At 33.6% G+C, this 20,140-nt stretch overlaps 2 protein-coding genes across 3 annotated transcripts; one reads left to right on the top strand and one right to left on the bottom strand.

The window, feature by feature from the left end:
- Positions 1-373: 373 nt before the first annotated feature.
- LOC114879699 (WD repeat and FYVE domain-containing protein 3) lies at positions 374-16,381 on the top strand. Of its 2 annotated transcripts, none has more exons than XM_029194894.2 (45): positions 374-711; positions 793-1,029; positions 1,093-1,338; positions 1,403-1,561; positions 1,644-1,836; positions 1,921-2,107; positions 2,177-2,358; positions 2,445-2,796; positions 2,870-2,991; positions 3,049-3,332; positions 3,402-3,668; positions 3,750-4,040; positions 4,125-4,498; positions 4,564-4,853; positions 4,943-5,158; positions 5,206-5,625; positions 5,706-5,842; positions 5,912-6,095; positions 6,182-6,453; positions 6,531-6,760; positions 6,829-6,996; positions 7,066-7,274; positions 7,349-7,536; positions 7,633-7,781; positions 7,850-8,048; positions 8,123-8,483; positions 8,564-8,768; positions 8,861-9,281; positions 9,353-9,562; positions 9,638-9,826; positions 9,895-10,188; positions 10,260-10,495; positions 10,571-10,826; positions 10,900-11,111; positions 11,180-11,312; positions 11,383-11,536; positions 11,597-11,831; positions 11,911-12,134; positions 12,206-12,459; positions 12,525-12,752; positions 12,821-13,012; positions 13,092-13,510; positions 13,580-13,834; positions 13,900-14,097; positions 14,173-16,381. In XM_029194894.2, exons 1-45 carry the CDS (start codon positions 703-705, stop codon positions 14,285-14,287), a joined length of 10,356 nt encoding a protein of 3,451 aa, XP_029050727.1. In that variant the 5' UTR covers positions 374-702; the 3' UTR covers positions 14,288-16,381. The 2 variants fall into 2 exon arrangements, with proteins under 2 accessions (XP_029050727.1, XP_029050728.1); XM_029194895.2 differs by having other exon boundaries at positions 5,224-5,625.
- A 312-nt stretch (positions 16,382-16,693) lies between these two features.
- Positions 16,694-19,821, bottom strand: LOC114879706. The gene is made up of 6 exons (XM_029194907.2): positions 19,710-19,821; positions 19,061-19,430; positions 18,383-18,983; positions 18,198-18,310; positions 17,971-18,118; positions 16,694-17,893 (listed from the first exon to the last, which is right to left on the bottom strand). Exons 1-6 carry the CDS (start codon positions 19,724-19,726, stop codon positions 17,763-17,765), a joined length of 1,380 nt encoding a protein of 459 aa, XP_029050740.2. The 5' UTR covers positions 19,727-19,821; the 3' UTR covers positions 16,694-17,762.
- Between the last annotated feature and the right edge of the window lie 319 nt (positions 19,822-20,140).

Raw genomic sequence — 20,140 nt, forward strand, 5'->3', positions numbered from 1 at the left:
GATGAAGAATAGTGTCACTGATTGAAAGTGTAATAATTATCATGACGTATGCCCGAAAAATTGATTGTCGTGTTTAACGAATTGAGAAACGATGTCCCGACTTGTCTTACACAACAATGTGCCATTTTCACATGTTATACGTTCTCCGATATGTTAATATTTCAAATAACAGTACGATAAACATTTAAACCGATCATACAACTGCTTTTTTACGTTTATATTTCGCAGTATTTCATTTTTTAAGTTTCTATCAGCATATTTATCATTTATCGTAACAGTAACATCAGATTGATTATTTGATAATTTTTAATATTGTTGTTGTATCACAAGTTCATTTTTAGTTTTATACGTTTATTAACAGTTTTTTATTTATTTTTTTTTTTGATTGAAAATTTGTTAGAACACGATTATAATTATGATACGATATGATAAATTTTAATTTTATTTGTTTGTAATATCACAATTGATTTTAAATGGATACACATTAAGTTATTATGAATTTGACAAGTTATATTGTATTTTTGTCATTTTACGAATGTTTTATGTATAATACAGAGAAGAATTCTCTAAATATACTTTTATAATGTTTTTTACATTTTTTTTGTTCTATTTTATTTATATCATTAAAGTATCATAAATGTAGATTTAATTTTATGAAATATAAAATGTAAAGATACTCATTTGTGTAATACCCATCATAACATGAATGAAGTAAGTTAAAATATACATTTCATTTAATAGAATTTTAGATTCTGTATGATAGTATTAATACATGTATTCATATGTTTCTAGCAAATATTAAGTATGAACATAATGCGTAAGTTAAGAGGGGGTACTAGTGTCGGAGGCATGGGTTCCAGCAGTACTGGTGGTTTAGATGACTGTACAGGAGGTACAAATCCTCAACATACCGCTTTGGGTCTTATGCACCTTAAAAAGCTTTTCTCTGAATATACCCATCCTCCACATCCCCTCTCAGATGCTGAACGGGACGATAAACTATACAATATGTTGCCATTATTTTGCAAAGTAAGTTTTTATTTTAAAGGACCAGTGTTTAAACATTTGTTAAATACATGAATGAATTTTTAGGTATTTGGATCTAGTCCAGCAGGAGACATGAGTGAAAAATTCTGGGATATCTTGGCATTTACACAACAAGTATCTAGATTAATGGTCTTTGAAATTAGAAAAAGGGCAAGCAATAGAAGCACCGAAACTGCAAGTTGTGCTATTGTAAAATTTTTAGAAATTGAAAACAGCGAAGAATCAAGTAATGGTTGGATGTTATTATCTGCCCTAAATTTGCTTGCAGCAGGTGACACTTCTCTGATACAGGTATGTATTTCAATTAAATTTTATTATTTTAATTAGTATCGATATAACATTTGTATCCTTGTAGGCGATGACTACTGCTTCTGTTCCATCAACATTAGTTAAATGTTTGTATCTGTTTTTTGATTTACCCGAAATGATTGACGAGGAAGCCGATATTACAGACGCGAATAGCGATTTCACACCGAAACAGCGTAGAATACTTTTACAAAAAATATTCGTTCAGGTTGATAAAAATTCTCAATTATTTTAAATCTATTCTAAAGTTCTAATGAATCTATTATTTTGAAGTATATTTTAATTTACAGTTATTGGTGAGATTATGTAGTCATCCTTATCCAGCGGAAGAACTCGCCCGTAAAGATGATCTTACCTTACTGTTCTCAGCAATAACTTGTTGGTGCCCTCATTACAATGTAATATGGCGCAAAAGCGCAGCCGAAGTATTAATGACTTTATCACGACATGGACTTACTCAAAATGTAGTAAGCTATATTCATAGTAAGCATCATTCAAAATTTTTGTATATAATTAAAATATAGATTCAGTGTGATATGATTTAATGTCATCTTCTTTTAATTATAGATAAAGGATGTATAGCATTATGTGTTGATAATATGCAACGTGTACCTGAACTGGCACCATTGGAAGTTGTAGAAATGTTTGTAACAGTATTCTGTTTTTTAAAAGACTCTAGCGAGGTGTCTCAAACACTCTTGGATGATTTTCGCGCTTGTCAAGGATATATCTTTCTATCAGAATTTTTACTAAAGTAATAATTCGGTTTTGAATGTCTACATTATCGTTTATTATTAGTTTTATAAATGTTTGTGTTTTATAGACATGCTCCATCACGATTAGAACAAGATAGCAGGGCAGAGGCGCAAGATGCCATTCGGAATTTAGTGCTTATGTTAGCATCTTTAACAATGTGTGGTCATACTGAATTAAAGCCAAGCCAAGCTAGTATGGGATCCTTATTTCAAATGCTTGGTTTTACTTTACCTCAACCAAGTAACAGAGGTACGAACGTACAAGGATTGACGTATAATTTTATTTTATCCATAGCCATTAATTATTTCAAATTTAAAATATTATAATTTTTCTAGGAGGAAGCGTTCGAAATATTCAAGCATTCCAAGTATTACAATCTGTTTTTGTAAAGTCGAATTCACCTCTTTTATGTTGTACAATTCTTGATGCAATATCTAGCGTATATCACAGTGACAATGCTAATTATTTTATACTCGAAGGACAAAACACACTATCCCAATTTGCAGAAAAAATTCACCTGAAAAATCGAGAAATACAAGAGAAATTCTTTCAGTTATTGGAATTTATAGTATTTCAACTTAATTTCGTGCCTTGTAAGGAACTTATATCTTTATCTATATTACTCAAAACAAATAATTCCACTAGCTGCAGTATCTTATGCATGGAAACACTACTTAATATCCTCAGGTACTATACAAAATTTCTTACTAATCAATGGTTTACTAACACATCTCTTACTCGTTTTAATGAATCTTTTCAGGCATAATAATATCTTTAAGGATGTATACAGAGAAGTGGGTTTGTTAGAAGTCTTTGTTACATGTCTTCATCGTTATGCAACTTTGCTTAAAGATAAACAAGCTGCACATGATCAAGGATTAGGTATTATTATTTTTATATACAATATCTTTCATCAATAAATACATGATTCTTTTTTAGAGTATAAGATCTGCCCAGAAGATGAACGATTGGGTGCCTTAGTAATGGAAGCCTTGACGACGTTATTAGCAGGCAATGTTCAAAATGCTAATGTTTTTAGAGAATGTGGTGGAGCACGGTGCGCGCATAATCTAGTACCCTACATGGATTGTCGATATCAAGCACTTGGTATTGTTAGAGAATTAATACTTAGCGCAGGGGGAGATGATGACATGGCTACACTGCTAGGTGTCATGCATTCAGCACCTTCTAGTGCTTTGGTTTTAAAAACGCATATATTAAAAGTTTGTTTCTGAATGTTAATATTGTCTATTAAATTTCTGAGCATTGTTGAAAAAAAATATTCTTTTTAGTCTTTACTGGCTTGCCTGCGAGAATCTCACCGAACAAGAACTGTATTTCGAAAAGTCGGAGGGTTCGTGTACGTGATGTCGGTGTTAGTGTCTTTGGAGGGTCAATTAGGCATGCAGAGATCAGAAAATACTGAGCCTTGTAACGATGTAATAAAGAGAACACCACAGGAAGAAGCCCAATTGTTAGTCCTTTTACATGTGGTGTTTCACACGATAAGTACAGCTATGAGATTTGAACCAGCAAATGCAAAATTCTTCCATCACGAGGTAAACATTTGAACATTATTAGAAGTAATTATAAAATACCTTTTTAACTATGTAACTTTTTTTATAATAATTGTTATATAGATATGTCAATCAAGTTTGTGCGATACATTACGGTTACTCGGATGTTTCTCGACACAAACGAAACTTACTGAAATAGATCTAATACCAAATATAAATTATCACAATGTTTTGTCATCGCTATTTACTGGAAGTGTACTAGAACCTACATTTCCAGACGTCATGCCAAAGACATTAGCGTATGCATGTTTATTACTAAGACTTCTATACGATGTTGCACTTGACTCTTTTGATAAGCCAAATTTGGCAGGATTGGGAATGAGATCACCAAGTCACAAACAAAACAGCGTTGAGGTGATTTTCAATTTACAACTTGTAATACACAATTACTTTAACTATTAAACATATCAAATTAAACATATTCTAATCGTCTTTTAGCAACAAAAATCATTCGATTCTCCGGGTAGCGGAAAGAGAAGCATTATAAATTCTTTAAATTTAAGTCCTCCTACCCCTGAACCAATTGTTGTTCATCCCGGCATAGTCGTTGGAATGTTACACTTGCTTCCGTCAATCTCAGAACCATCAAATCGACAGATAGCTTTAGCTTTACAATTATACGTCGCTGAAATCATTAAAAGTCTGGTGCGTTCTGAGAGAAATCAGCAGATAATGTGTGATGCCGGAATGGCAGGTGAATTGTTATCTGTAGGCAGGATTGCCTTGCAAGATGAAACTCATCCCCTGCATCAACCGTTACAGTATATCATAGAAAGACTTGCAGCACAGTCTCTGGAACCGCGTGATTTAAGGTAAGTTGTAAAATGAATTTCCAAAAACGTTAACTATGTACAATACGTATATTTTTTTATTTTAGAGAATTTTTACGTCTGGGTGATCCATTGTGTTGCATTTCACTCGATGATATTGAACCAAATAAACATCGAGGAGGACCTGTACCGTTAACGCGTATTAAGACTTTAGTATCAATGACAACACCGAAAGATTTTCGTGCTCACGGCTCCTGTACTTTACCACCTTTCGTAGAACTCGATATGAGCGCAGAAGGATTTGCGTGTCTATATTTACCTAGCGTTGCACCGCAAAGTACAACTCCACCTACCGTTGTAGCCGCTGATAGTAGCGTACTTGGTGGAATTGGATCAGGTAAATTTTTAATTCTTGTTAATACAAAGATACTATTAACTTTATACTAATTGTACATTGTAAGAATAAAAAAATTTGAAATTTTTTAGGCGATAGATTATTTCCTCCGCAAACTGGTTTAACTTATAGTACATGGATATGTGTTGATAAATTTAGCGATCCTAGAACCGACCCTCACTGTGTACGATTATTGACGTTAGTACGTACTCCACAATCACCGAAAGATTTAATTTGTTTGACCGCAGTCCTTAGCGCAAGGGACAAAGCTATTATCGTATCTACACTGGAAACTCCAATGCCACAAAGTAAGTGTTAAATAAAATACAGAGCATTTGAAATTTCTATTTATAAGATGTGTTATGTTATTTAGACGTTGGTGAATGGGAACCAGAAGGATCAGGTGAATGTGGTGCACGGGTTTGGTGTCCTGATTTACTTCACGAGGGACAATGGCATCATATAGCCATCGTACTAAATCGTGCCGTCTTGAAGAATTCAAGTTTCTCATTATATTTGGATGGCCAACATATTCATAGCCAAAAGCTTCATTATATTACGCAAGTTCCTGGAGGAGGCGCAGCAAATTTGACAGTGGCATCTCCAGTGTACGGGTATATAGGTACACCGCCTTGTTGGCGGCGATATTCAAGGCTTACTTGGAAACAAGGACCATGCCATTTAGTGGAAGAAGTGTTTAACTCGCAAAGCATAGCGACGTTATTTAAATTAGGTCCACATTATATGGGTAGTCTACAAGCTCCACAACTATCAGGTACTTGCACATTATATAAAAATCTATTTGATTGTCATCGCGAATGTCATTTATATGTAATCTTATTATTTTTGTTACAGTACAAGAACCTTTAATGTCACTTGTTGCAGAAGAAAAAGTTGTGTTTGGATTAAATGCCAAAGCAATGTCTCAATTAACATTAGCTAAAATTAGGAAAGTTTATAGTCGGGCTGATAATAAATCGATTGCTAAACAAGTACACATCATTTTCTCTACTTTTTATGTAAAACTTGTCGTACGTTGTTAATTGATTTGTATTCAACAGCTTGGTATGTCATCACATGAAAATGCCACGCCTATCAGAGTTCTTCACAATTCAGCAGGACACCTTAGTGGACCAGCAAGAGCATTAGGAGGTGTAGTTGTTGGCTATCTTGGTGTTCGAGTCTTTAGTCCTCGACCTGTAGCTACGATGATTGATAACGTAGGAGGATGTTCAGTGTTATTAGGTAAATCTTCGAAAACATTTCACTTCTAAATACTATATTAACCTTCATAAGTGGACTCTTAAGACACGGTCTACTTTGCTTTGTAGGTTTGATAGCTATGGCCCAAGATGTAGAATCCTTATATGCCGCTGTTAAGGCGTTAGTTTGTGTTGTCAGATCCAATCAAACGGCCCAACAAGAAATGGATCGACGAAGAGGATATCAGACATTAGCGATGTTATTAAGAAGGAAATGTCCTCTTTTAAATAGTCATATTTTACACCTCACGTTTAGTCTTGTTGGTACAGTTGATAGTGGTAGGGAAACTAGTGCAATACCTAATGTTATGGCATTTCAAGATCTCTTATGTGATTTGCAAGTACGACTCCACTTCATTATTGATAAGTGATATTTTACTTTAGGGATAAATATCACCAAGTATTTATTCGTTTTTAGGTTTGGCACGAAGCACCGGGAGAACTTTTAAGATCACTTCTAGAGCACTTGTACGAATTGATAGCAGAGTCAAGTGAAAAACGAACAAACTTACGTTTAATGAGAGATCTGCAATTAGTTCATAAATTGCTGCATATCTTGAGTGATGTAAAGCAAAGTACTACGCGGCAAATTTTGCTTGCGTTACTTAGCATTCTATTGAGTCAACCTAGACAGGCTGACTTACTTTGGTAATTTGTTGTACTTGGACGCATTATTTTGCAGTTATTTAGGAATGCTAATATGTTGTTCTTCACAGGTTTGGACAATTTATTGTAGCTACGTTACCTCAGAGTTCAGAGAAACATTTAATTCTTCGCGAAAGCGAAGGGAATAAAGAAGGCGAAGGAGAACATATACTTTTAAGAAATCGTTGCTTGCAACTTCTGCATTCTTTATTATTCAATGGCTCCAAAGTGAATGTAAAGTAAGTGAATTATATTAACTTGAGGGGAAATTTCAATTCGTTGTCATTTAAATTTAATTACGTTTTCAGTATGTGCGAAGAATTAGCTAAAGTGTTAGGTTTAGATTGGATATTATTGTTTCTTCAATCTGGCCTGCATAGTACTACAGTAATATGGGGGCTACGAATTTTGGTGGCTGTTTCTTCTGTACAACCGATATTACAGAAATTTAAAGAAGGGACTAGTAACGGAGGATGGTTACGTCATACAGATCACAATAAAGTGGCATTAGCGCTTGGTACATGCATAAAACATTAAATCTTAATAAATAAACCGGAGATTAAGTATATTTTACAATTTTTTTTTTTTTAGGTTGCCATCAACAAATGTCAGGTGGTGAAAGTAAACCATCTGGACTTCATGTACCAGGATTTCAACATTTGGGGTGGTTGTTACCACAACATGTAGATCTGGTACCAGAATTGTACTTTCTCTTTATTGCACTAATGATGGGACAACCTGTCAAATTATTGCCTACCGATTCGAAGGTCATTTTAAAAGTTCAGTATATTAAAAATACTTTCATATTGTATTTGATTCAACAAATATTTGAATTAAACATAAATGTAACGTGATTTTATGTTTTATTGTAACAGCTTGATTTAGATAACGTGTGGAACTTCTTGTTCGGCGTTCCAGCAAATCATACGCTATCATCTTTCGCGAGTAGAATTAATCTTTGCCCCGAGGCCGTGGTTACTCTGTTAGCGATGGTACGAACGATGCTGAATAATTATTCGATCAAGTAAGTTTTACTGTTTAGTGCAAAAAATACTTTAAGAAAGATTTTTGTATGTAACCATTATTTAACAGCCCTGAATCTCTGCCTGAGTGGTTAAGTGATTATCCAGTGACAATAATACAGTTCCTGTTCTTCCTTTATCATAATTTCACTGACTTCATGCAAGTGTTCATGTCTGCAGAAGTATTGGGTGCACTAGCTGGTGCTTTATTTCCAAAACCCGCAAATTCTAGCCAAGATAGTAGCGGAGCTAGTACTCCAGCAGATGAGGTGAAACTCACGAGAAATATTTTTTCAACAAAGCATTTATACAATTTGTTATCAATGGAATTTTATTGTTTTAGCAAGAACCAGTGTTAGTAAGATCTCCATCAAAGGATGTTGGTTTAACAACTCATCCAGCAAAAAAATTTGTTATGGACTTTTTACGAGTTATTGTCGTGGATTCTCTTTCTTTACCAGTCACCGCGAAATCTCCGCCAGCTATTGATTTGGTTCTGGAAGCATGGCCAGAATATGCTTCTACAGGGCAACAGACACGTTATCAAACAGAAGTTTTATCGATTCTAATGGAACATTTATTAGCCGCGGATGTTCTAATCGGAGAACAAGCAGCTTTACCTGTTGTCCCTGGTGGATCCGTGAATAATATAACCAACAACGTATGTTACGTTGCGGCAAGAATAATAGATAAATTGTGGCAAGGTAAATTTTGAAATGTTATTAATTTGTCGCCTTTTTATAGCCAATTTAATATTTAATATTTAATATTACATAACACGTAGGTGCTCTAACAAAAGATCCGCACGAAGTGTTTGACTTTATCGTGAAATTGATTGGACAAGCAAAAAGACGACCTGGTGTCGTTAGCATGGAAGGTCTTCATCATTGTTTGAATAGAACAATTTTATTTTTGCTCTCACGACCCACAGATTCAATAGCCGATCAAATGGCGGTATTAGAAGCATTGCATAAGCTTACCACTCATAGGTGACATTAATGTTCATTAAATTTTGAAAAATTATCAAAGCATTTATCGAGATATTCTGTATTGTACGTTGTGAATAACTTTATCATTATAGATTATTAATTTTTGGCGCTGGAAATCATGAATTGGAATTCATTGGCTGCTTAACGTACTGTCTGTTACAATTAACAGCTGATATAAAAGTTATGCTGGATACTAATACAAAAACAACGTGGCACGTTAATCCACAAGTCGAGGCAAGCGATGATAGACTGACGTCTCATCAAGGTCATAATTTAATGGCTGTGGCTGCAACCAGAGTTTGGGAAGAATTATACGTATGCAAAAAGCCCGCAATAGAAGAAGTTTTTAAAATTACCCTTCCAGCACCTATATGTAATGAGCGAGCCCCTGAATTATACGTAGCGAGAGATCAAGTACACGAAGCTGCAACCAGGCTTTGGTTGAATTATGTCGTCATGGAAAGGAAAGCTTCGTACAGAGTTCCTTGGGAACTTCATAATCAAATACAGTCGGTGAGCATTCAATTAAAATTCTCCGCATGAATTTAGAACAGAATCTATGAAGACGTGTATTTATGTTGCAGAAAATTCAAAAGGTAACAGGTGGTTTAACAAGACTAGCGAGTCGAACGAAAGTTCGGAAAGAAGAATCTGTACGCGTTAGATTAAGACTACATCAGAATACTGTAGCACAGTGGACGGAACAACATATTGCATTGGTTCGTGAACTTGCTGCAGCGAAACGATTACAATATATACAAACTAATCAACATACTCAACGATATGTATATCAAGTAAGAATTACATTTAGCAAAAATGATAGAAGTAACGCGTACCAACAACTATGTTACTAATAAAATATGATGTAGGAATGGTTACAAACTGAAACTGAATTAACAAGAGAACGCGGTCTTTGGGGACCACCAACACCCACTAGGCTTGATAAATGGATGTTAGACATGACTGAAGGTCCATGTAGAATGAGGAAAAAGATGATGAAAAACGAACTATTCTACATACATTATCCGTATCGACCCGAGTTAGAGCATCCTGATAATGTAAGTTGCTTTCTTTATTAAATAATTAGATTAATAAACAAAATGTTATTCATTTCAATTTGCTGTAGAAACAATTGAAGTACAAAGTTGCAACAAGCACTGACAGTAAGGAGTATTATTTAAAACAACTCGGTAACTCGTCTGGCATGTTCGAAAGAGAGCGTGATCCTGTTATCGATGATACCCCGTTGAATGTCAATGAAACATCTACGGAAAGTGAACCTCCTATGGTTCCATGTACATTAGAACGTCACGCCAGTGAACCGGACGAGGCACCAGAGGATATCGAGCAAGAAGAAGAAAATAATCAGACTGTTCCAGACAATCAAACTTTGATACGACTGTTGGAGGAGCACGAGAAGGTTGCTATTCTTTGATACGACTATTAAAAGAGTGCTATAATAGGATTCTTTTAATTTCTCTACGTTTTCAGATAAGTCACATGTTCAGGTGTGCCAGAATTCAAGGCTTAGACACAACTGAGGGTTTACTGTTATTTGGAAAAGAACATTTCTACGTAGTCGACGGATTTACATTGCTGAAATCCAGAGAAATAAGAGACATCGAAAGTTTACCCGATGCTTATGAACCAATTTTACCATCACCGGGTTCTCCTAGAAGATCCAGAGCCATGAGACAGTGCTCGAAATTCAATTATGAAGATATCAGGTTATAAATCTTTCTGCAGGGTATAATAACATTACTGAAATTTCAGTAGAATGAAATGTATTTTTTTCGTTATAGAGAAGTGCATAAAAGAAGATACCTGTTACAACCAATGGCGTTAGAAGTATTTAGCGGAGATGGTAGAAATTATTTGTTAGCATTTCCACGTAAAGTAAGAAATAAAGTGTATCAAAGATTTATGACATTTGCAACGGCAATCGCTGACAGTGCACAGCAATCTGTTGCTGGCCAGAAAAGAACAGCAAACGTGGAGCAAGCTACTGGCCTGCTTTCGAATCTAATCGGTGAAACCTCAGTCACTCAACGATGGGTGGTCAGTATTTTAAATGATTTTAATTTTACATGTTCACATTGGAATTATTATCGAGGACGCTGTTTTGTTTCAGAGGGGCGAGATTTCAAACTTTCAGTATTTAATGCATCTTAACACTTTAGCTGGTCGCAGCTATAACGATTTAATGCAATATCCGATATTCCCTTGGATCTTGGCTGACTATGATAGTGAAGAACTGGATCTCACTGATCCAGATACGTTCAGAGATTTCAGTAAACCTATGGGTGCACAGAGTCCAGAACGATTATTACAGTTCAAGAAAAGGTATGTGAAATTCACTGTGATACAGTGAAAATGATTAAACAAATATTTGAAATATTAATTGAACTTAGATACAAAGAATGGGATGACCCGCATGGAGAAACGCCTCCTTATCATTATGGAACTCATTATTCCTCTGCAATGATAGTATGTTCCTATTTGGTGAGGATGGAACCGTTTACGCAACATTTTCTTCGGTTACAGGTTCGTAAAAACGGATCACGCGATAATTTAAGATGTCGATTATAATGTTAATTCCTAAATTATTGTTTAGGGTGGACATTTTGATCTGGCAGATAGGATGTTTAACAGTATAAAGGAAGCTTGGCTTTCTGCATCTAAACACAATATGGCTGATGTTAAAGAACTTATACCAGAATTTTTTTATCTTCCAGAGTTTCTTGTAAATTCAAATCACTTTGACTTAGGTAAATATTATTTAATTTATTAAGTACTTACATATACTTAATTCTATATTGTATTTTTAGGCTCTAAACAAAGCGGTGTACAATTGGGAGATATTGTACTTCCACCATGGGCAAAGCAGGATCCTCGAGAATTTATACGCGTACATCGCCTTGCTTTAGAATGCGATTATGTGTCGCAACATCTTCATCAATGGATTGACTTAATATTTGGATGCAAACAAAATGGACCCGCTGCAGTTGAAGCAGTCAATGTATTTCATCATTTATTCTACGAGGGCAATGTGGATATTTATAAGTAAGCTTAGTTACAGATGACTATTTTATAATAATACTTCTGTGGTTTCATTTTTATAATTTTAACTATCATCTCTTAGTATTGATGACCCTTTGAAAAAGAATGCTACTATTGGGTTCATTAATAATTTCGGTCAGATACCAAAACAATTATTTAAGAAACCACATCCAGCTAAAAAAATGACTCAAAGAACCAGTGTTATCGACCCGGGGCCCATCACTCCTGGTTTAAGTATCACTACATCCGACAAATTGTTCTTCCATAATCTTGATAACTTGAAACCCTCGCTTCAACCTATTAAAGGTTTGTTGTGTTTTTATGCATTTATTCAATCCTTATATTTTAATACAACTGACTAATTTATTTTACTTTAGAACTGAAAGGTCCTGTTGGACAAATACTTCATATTGATAAAGCAGTATTAGCTGTCGAACAAAACAAAACGCTTATTCCTCCGGCATACAACAAGTATGTTGCATGGGGTTTTGCAGATCATTCGCTCAGAATAGGAAACTATGACAGCGATAAAGCAATATTTGTATGTGAAGCTATGATACAAAGTAGCGGAGAAATAGTAGCTTGCGTTTGTCCGTCTTCCAAATCAATAGTAACCGCTGGGACAAGCTCGGTAAGTTATTTCATTAATTTCATTTTTATCGACTGCTCTCCTTAAGACACAATTCATTTTTCCAGGTTGTCACCGTTTGGGAATACACCAAGAGGCAACTTTCTATTAAACAATGCTTATACGGTCATACCGATGCTGTGACATGTTTATCATCGAGTCCTGCGTACAATGTGATTGTATCAGGATCTCGAGATGGCACAGCAATCATATGGGATTTGTCTCGATGCTTGTTTGTCCGTCAGCTTCGAGGGCATGCAGGGCCAGTGGCAGCAGTAGCCATAAACGAATTAACAGTACGTTTAATTAAATAGAATAAAAATGTTATTTCGTACAATATTTAAATTTGATGTAATTTCATCAGGGAGACATAGCAACGTGTGCAGCTACGTGGCTACACGTATGGAGCATCAATGGCGAAGAATTGGCAAGTGTCAATACGTGTGTCGGTCGTGCGGATAGAATGCAGCAAATTTTATGCGTTGCTTTTAGTCAAACCCACGAATGGGATTCGCAGAATGTTATTATGACAGGATCCACGGACGGTGTAGCTCGTGTAAGAACAATATTGTTCATTGAACGAATATATAAAACTTAAGGAAACAAGCGCGAAATAATTGTAAAATATTTTATAGATGTGGTCGATGGATTATGTACAAGTGCCTGCAGAAGAAGAGAAACCAGAGGAAGTTTCTGTTACCAAAGAGAAAAATACCAAGATAAATACAAACGAAGATCAAAGTGAAGATACAAAGAAACGAGTGCATGAATTAGTTAAACAAATGAGTATTTCTGCCGAAGGTTCAAGTATGCTCGCGAAAAGCGGCTCTGAAAGTAGTCTTTCGGAAGCGGAAAATTCGAAGGAAGCGTCAAGATTGCACGAAGAGAAAGAAGAATGCTCGGATAACGAATCGAGCAACGGTTCCAGTAACAAGCCCTCGCCACAGAATAATAACACGCCTACGGTTGTACTTCGAAGGAAAAGTCGTGGAAATCCAATGTTTCGAAAAAGCGAAGGTGGTGGACGTGCGGATAGCGAGGGTACACAAACAAGGTACCATAACTGATTATATAAAGTCTTCTCCATTTTCTCTTTGCTAACAGTAATGAAATTATTTTATAGCGAGATATCCAGCAATGCTGGAGATTCCGAAGGAGCTCTGCGAGCTAGTAAAAGTGATACTAGTTTAACCGACAGCTTCGTTATGGTTACTGAAGCTGATACGAAACCTAAAAAAATTAATCCACAGAATATTTTAAGGGATGGTTTTAAGTGGCAACGGCAATTAGTGTTTAGAAGCAAATTAACGATGCACACTGCATACGATCGCAAAGATAATGCAGAACCAGCATCTATAACGGCCCTCGCGGTGTCAAGGTAGAATTTTTTATGGCTGTATCAAAATCTGAACACGAAATGATATAAAATTAATCAAATTGCAGGGATCATAGGACAGTATATGTCGGAGACACAAGGGGAAGAGTTTTTTCGTGGAGCGTATGCGAACAACCAGGGCGCACAGTGGCTGACCACTGGTTGAAAGATGAAGGAGCAGATTGTTGTGTTGGTTGCGGTGTTAGATTTAATCTTTATGAAAGGAGACACCACTGTCGCAATTGTGGACAAGTGTTCTGTTCAAAGTAAGCGATACCATAATGATCAGATTAAATTTCATACTGCTTTGTCATTTATATTTTTTATACTTTCATGTACAGATGCAGCCGATTCGAATCGAAAATATCGAGGCTTGGAATTTTCAAACCTGTTAGAGTTTGTCAAGGTTGTTATTCGTCATTGCGCTCTCAGCATTCTGTCGAGAGTAGCACTTAAATGTAGCAGTTTGTTGTACGGTTTCATGTAAGTTATCGGTTCTAGAAGAGGTACAGCGAGAATGTACATAATCACGAGTACCTCTTTGTGTCTCTATTTCGAATCTTTGCGCAAGAGAAACGAAATCGTGCACTACAATTTTATTTGTTCGTATCTTGTGTCGCGTGATACTCTTGCATTTCTATTAGAAAGGCAGGAAAACTGATCGCTGCATTTCAATTTTTCCATAGAGTTGAAATCAACTAAAATTCTTTCAGTCTTTTTTTCTTTTAAATTGAATATAAACATTTACCCTTACAATACATTCCTGTCGAATTTAACGTTGCATATGTATACTTTTTACTATTCTAATAATCTAGGGTGTTTCCTAGCGAGAGTCGGCCTGGTTTAATTCATCGACAGATTTGTATTGGAAGGATGTTAAAAATCAGTATCTAAAAATTGACGTGACAATGAAAGTCTATGAAGCACACATTGCAAAACACAAACATGTTCTTAGTTTTGGATTTCAATCATTTCTGATACTTTTCTATATCGTGTGTGTTTGTACTTTATACTTGTCGATGAACAACGTGTACAGTCACAATTTTATGTTATATATATATTTAATTTATATGCTGCAATTACTTTTTTTTTTTTAATAATGAAATCATGTATCATATGGATATTTAATGTGCATGATCTGTGATCTTCTTTTTTCCTATTTTTATTTAATGAATTTATGATGAATAAATTTCGAACGTTATTATTAATAGTTACATAAAATACTATATACTATTTATGCGATTAATTTCCCTGTCACAAAGCTTACATCGTTTCTTGTACTTGGCTGTATTAAATAATTATTTAAAATTATTAGTAGAAAAATGATACCAGATGTCAATATTGTTAATGGAAAAATATAAGATTTAATATCCCTCAAATTTACCAAAAATTATAGCTACACCGAGTATTATTCATACTGCTTTCTTCTGTTCTATATTTTATCTGTAATTACTAATTACTATTTAATGAAATGTTAATTTATTTGTTTCTTTATAATGCGGTAATAATACCCGGTGTAATCTATTATAATAATTGTCAATGATATATAATTTATTATTGTACCCATGAAAAGCAGGTCTTTTATTTTTCCATTGCATAGAATTGAAATATTTATAGTCTTGAAATCCAAGAATATATGTGTTATGATCTAAAGAAAAAGAAAAAAAGAGATATGCAATTGCAATGCACCCTTTGTGACCGCTGCCTCTACAGGTATATACATATATATATATAAATATATATAATAACTCATAACTTTATAATAGACAATACCATAATTATGTAAAAGTGTTATTAACTGTAAGATGGTTAAATGAAACCATAGACTCTAAAACCAGCAGTAATGTTATAAGCAATGTCATAAATGTGGAATACGCTCGTTTGTTCACAAATTATATATCGTGATCGTATCTGTAAAATTATTAGTAACACAACCGAGGTAAATTAAAAACGTGTTCTTGGATAAGCGTTTTATAGAATTTTGAAATGGTATAGAATTGTGAAAACAACATATTTCAGGAGAAAAAAAATTAAGTTTATCTAAAGGCTAGCAAGAGAATCCATGAACAGGCGGGGTATACAAGAATTTGTATAAATAAGACAACCGCGATATTTAAAAAAGAAAAGTGTTGTCTTCTTGTATGAATAACGAATTCTACCATTTGTATTCTATCGACGATACACTTCCATTTTTCTAAAGGCACAAATTTTATAAGGAACAAGAATAAGAGATAGCGCGACGATTAAATATTGAGAATGAAGGAGGACACAACTTAAATATGTCAAATATTGTTTCAACATGATACGATAGAGTACTATCATGACTAGTCAAATATAATACAAGCACAATGTTAATGAGCATTCTTTGAAAAAGGATGCATTTGGTACGAGGGTCAGAAATAGATGCTGGAAACAATGTGCATGAGCTTTAACACTTGAAACTCTTAATTATGCAATCACATAAAAAGAGTTATCACGTATCTTATGCAAATAATATCTGTGTGTCATTATTAAATGCCAGTTCTAATAAAACATTGCCATTTATCTTTACTTTTGTACTCCTACTTATATATACACGAGACAAAACTTATACTTATTTCTTCAATGGAATTGGAAAGGCTTGCAATTAATTCTAATCAACACTGTAGATGCTATTTTCGAAAAGTATTTTTCATTGTTACCTATTTTTCCAAGACAAACCCAAGTGATATGCAAACATGGTTTCAAAAATTTTAGGATGAATCTAACTGTAAAAGAATATATTATTTTGTTAAGAAGAAATTACACGGCACATAATTACGTATAAATAGAAGAAAGTGATCATTTTATTGTGTAGGATAATAAGTATGATTTCTAGTCGTGTTCATATTGGATATTTTTTGTTTTCATTGATTCTGAACAATTTTATTTTATAATTTCAAGCAGTATTATTTGTAATCGTATTACGATGCGTTGGTGTCTGTATACCACTTGTATTATAAAATAGATCTTTACATACAACTCATTGTGTATTTTATTACAAAATATTTAAGCGATAGTTTATTTTAAAATGTATATTAAATTGTGTCGTTACCACGGTATACAAGATCTAAAGAAAAAGATAGACTACACTTATATAATGTGTGTTTATATACTATGATTCATACTATATAAAAACAAAATTAACTTCATTCTTGGCACTACTGTCATTTTTCTCATGTGTGTATGTACAATAATTTTATTTTTTATGGCTGCAACTGTGCAACTCTATATTTTCGATACCATCAGCATTTTATGGAAGAACATGCTACTTCAATGGATAAATAATTATAATAATTATGAAACTTCCCAAGAGACTGTCAGAAGACATCATTTCGTTACGATACACCAGATTATATTTTCTTAAGCATTAGAAGAAAAAAATCAGCAGTTTTTAATTTTGCGACATCACAATATCAGTATATGTGTAACTCCAATAGATCCGTAATATATGTATACATTATATAATTTGTCCCCAAGTTGTACATACATAGAAGTGTAAAAAAAAAATATTAAAGAATGTTAGTTATATAGAGATGTATAATAAGTAAGACTTAGAAAACAATACACGAATAATATTCTAATAATCAGTGTTGAATACGGGTACGTATGCGTTTTGAACGTGTGTGGTTCTGTGAACATGTGCGTTATCTTTTCGATTCGCACATAAGAATTACATACATGTATAAATACCAATCATTATATACGTATATACTGTATGTAGGTAGTTCTATTGTACTGTTAGCTAGTATTTGAGAAATATTGTATAGTAGATTCTGACGATATAATTATATTGAATGGGCCAAAGTTGTAACTAATTTAATTTATTATTAATCCCGTCTAACTAGCCATCAATTTAGTAAAAATTGTTATTCATAGTCAAGGATATTAAAAACGATCGAAACACTTGATATCAGTGACTCCGACCTTTACAACAGGATTCGTGCTTTTTAATTCTAAGTGGATGGAATTTTCTTTTGCACTTTGCACACGGTACGAGCTGCGACTGATATTCCTCCCAATCTACTTCAGCTTGGTTGAATTCTGGTGTAACAAAACTCATATCGATTATTTTCTTAACAAATTAAACTATTAAAGATTGTGAAAACACTGTGATTTACCTTCAGGAAGCTGGCGATTTTCATCTATTACGGTAGTACACAACGACATTGATATATCAGAATTATCACGAGACACTGATGATCCGTGAATGGGTGTTCTAGATAATTCATGTTTAGGTTTCATCGGATTAACATCATCATTAATGTTCTAAATGTAAAAAATAACAAAACTTGTCAATACATATTCAAGTAAATTATTCGAAATTTGATTTAAATGAATTTAGAACCTCGTTTTTAATAGGGGTCGGATTTACATCCAAAGTTTCTTTTTGTTGAAACGATTTAGAACCGTTATTAATTCCACCTTGTGGGACTTCTTTCTCGGAAATAGAAATATCATCTATAATTTTTTTAAATTAAATGATTATTGGTACGATTATTTAAATTTTAAATCTTTAATTTAATTTCTCACCGTTTGAATCTGAATCGCTAATAATATTGTTTCTATTTGGTTTATTGACCGAAACTTGCTTTGATCCTTTCTGAGCATGCCTTAATGATACCATACCATTGGCTATGTTCTTCATATAATTATTTGTTCGTTTATCTATTTCTTTAATTTTCTTATTTATTTTGGTATCTGTTTCATTATATCTCTCCATTACTTGCTTTTCCGTTTTCTTACTATTCTGTCTTTCCTCTTTTTTACCAGAAGTACTTTCAATGTTTTCCACTTGTTTGGTACTATGTGGTTTAGGGCTGATTTTTTTGGATTTGTTTCTTGTTGTAAGTATATTTTTCTGGTCTTTTTTATCATGTTCTTTTGATTCCTTACTATTTTTACTGCTTTTACTGATTACTATTTTTGCTTCCTTCTTTTCTTTTTCTTCTTCTTTATCTGATGCAAAAGTTAACTGTTTAGGACTCCCAAAATATAAAGATGAAGTTCTTAATTGTTCCACATTAAGATTTATATCATCTTTTATAACATCTGGACTAAATATACTCTTGGATACTGTTGCATACTCTTGCATTTCCAAATTTTCTTTGTTTTGTTCCATATTTTTTTGTACCTATCAAGTTGATTTCCAATTTACATATTATATAATTTGTGTACCAATTTAAGTATTAAAACATAGGAACTACTTACCTGATTTTTACAGGCATCATTATTACATTTACATAATTGTCCACATAAAATGTGCTTTTTTACGCACCCACATATTTTAGAGATACATGTACCTTTACAGGTACAACCTCGCATTGGTATTTTATTCTTCTCATTTGTAACTGGAGTATCTAACTTCTTTCGTAATGATCTTGAATGTTTTGGAGTTTGATCAACTCCATCAGTTGGAGTTGTAGGTGTTGTAGGTTTCAAACTATTTCGCGGTTCCTCAATAATATATTTCCTTAAATGCTCATTTTCAATTGTCAGTAGCTTGACTTGTTCCTGCAAGGAAGCTATTTCTAACATATTATTCGTATCAGTTGTTTGTGTTCCTGCATTTTTCTTTTGCCTGAAAGAAATACATAATCCTATTAATTGTAAGTTCCTGTTTAAATTTTGTTTAAGGTAGAGACAAAAGAAATATTAAATTTTATAGGTTCAAACTTGAATTTAACCCCTATATGATAAAAGTGCAAAAAATATATTCATACTCTCATACTTAAATCACATTTAAAAATGTCAAATGCAATCAAGAACGAAAATGGAATACACAAAATAGATGATATCTGGAGAGAATTTATATTTTGAATATTCATTAAAGAATTGTTGAGCTGAATATGTTACGTACGTTCTAGTTTTGGACATTTTATGTGGCGTATAAACTCTCTGTGACACGATACTCTGATGGCGGTTGACAGTTGCTTTAAGTTTGAATTTCGATCATGGACGTAGTGGAGCGCTACCTATCATACCTTTGTTATTATAGATTTGTTTTGTATAATTTATGAAATGTGAAACAAGAAAAAAAAACAGATTCAAACGAGACCTTTACCTTATGACATTATCCGGTAAACAAGATTCTATATATCTATAATACGACAGTAACTAACATAAATATAGAAAACAAAATACAAAATGATAATAATAATAAAAATATCGTAAAAAGGTATGATGTCTTCAATTTGAATAAATTCATAAGATGAGAAACACCGGTCAATTAAGGTTTCTCGTAAAATAGCAAAAAAAAACAAACAATTATTAGACACACGTATGATGCAT

The sequence above is a fragment of the Osmia bicornis genome, chromosome 2, assembly GCF_907164935.1.
Source record: "Osmia bicornis bicornis chromosome 2, iOsmBic2.1, whole genome shotgun sequence".
Taxonomy (NCBI): Eukaryota; Metazoa; Arthropoda; class Insecta; order Hymenoptera; family Megachilidae; genus Osmia; species Osmia bicornis.

Excerpts from the sequence above, each read along its gene's own strand:
- LOC114879699 (XM_029194894.2), top strand. Across the intron at positions 3,333-3,401 it reads TAAAAACGCATATATTAAAA|TCTTTACTGGCTTGCCTGCG; the intron begins GTTTGTTTCTGA and ends TATTCTTTTTAG. Across the intron at positions 5,843-5,911 it reads ATAAATCGATTGCTAAACAA|CTTGGTATGTCATCACATGA; the intron begins GTACACATCATT and ends TGTATTCAACAG.
- LOC114879706 (XM_029194907.2), bottom strand. Across the intron at positions 18,984-19,060 it reads ATGATGCCTGTAAAAATCAG|GTACAAAAAAATATGGAACA; the intron begins GTAAGTAGTTCC and ends TCAACTTGATAG. Across the intron at positions 18,119-18,197 it reads CGACCCCTATTAAAAACGAG|AACATTAATGATGATGTTAA; the intron begins GTTCTAAATTCA and ends TTTTACATTTAG.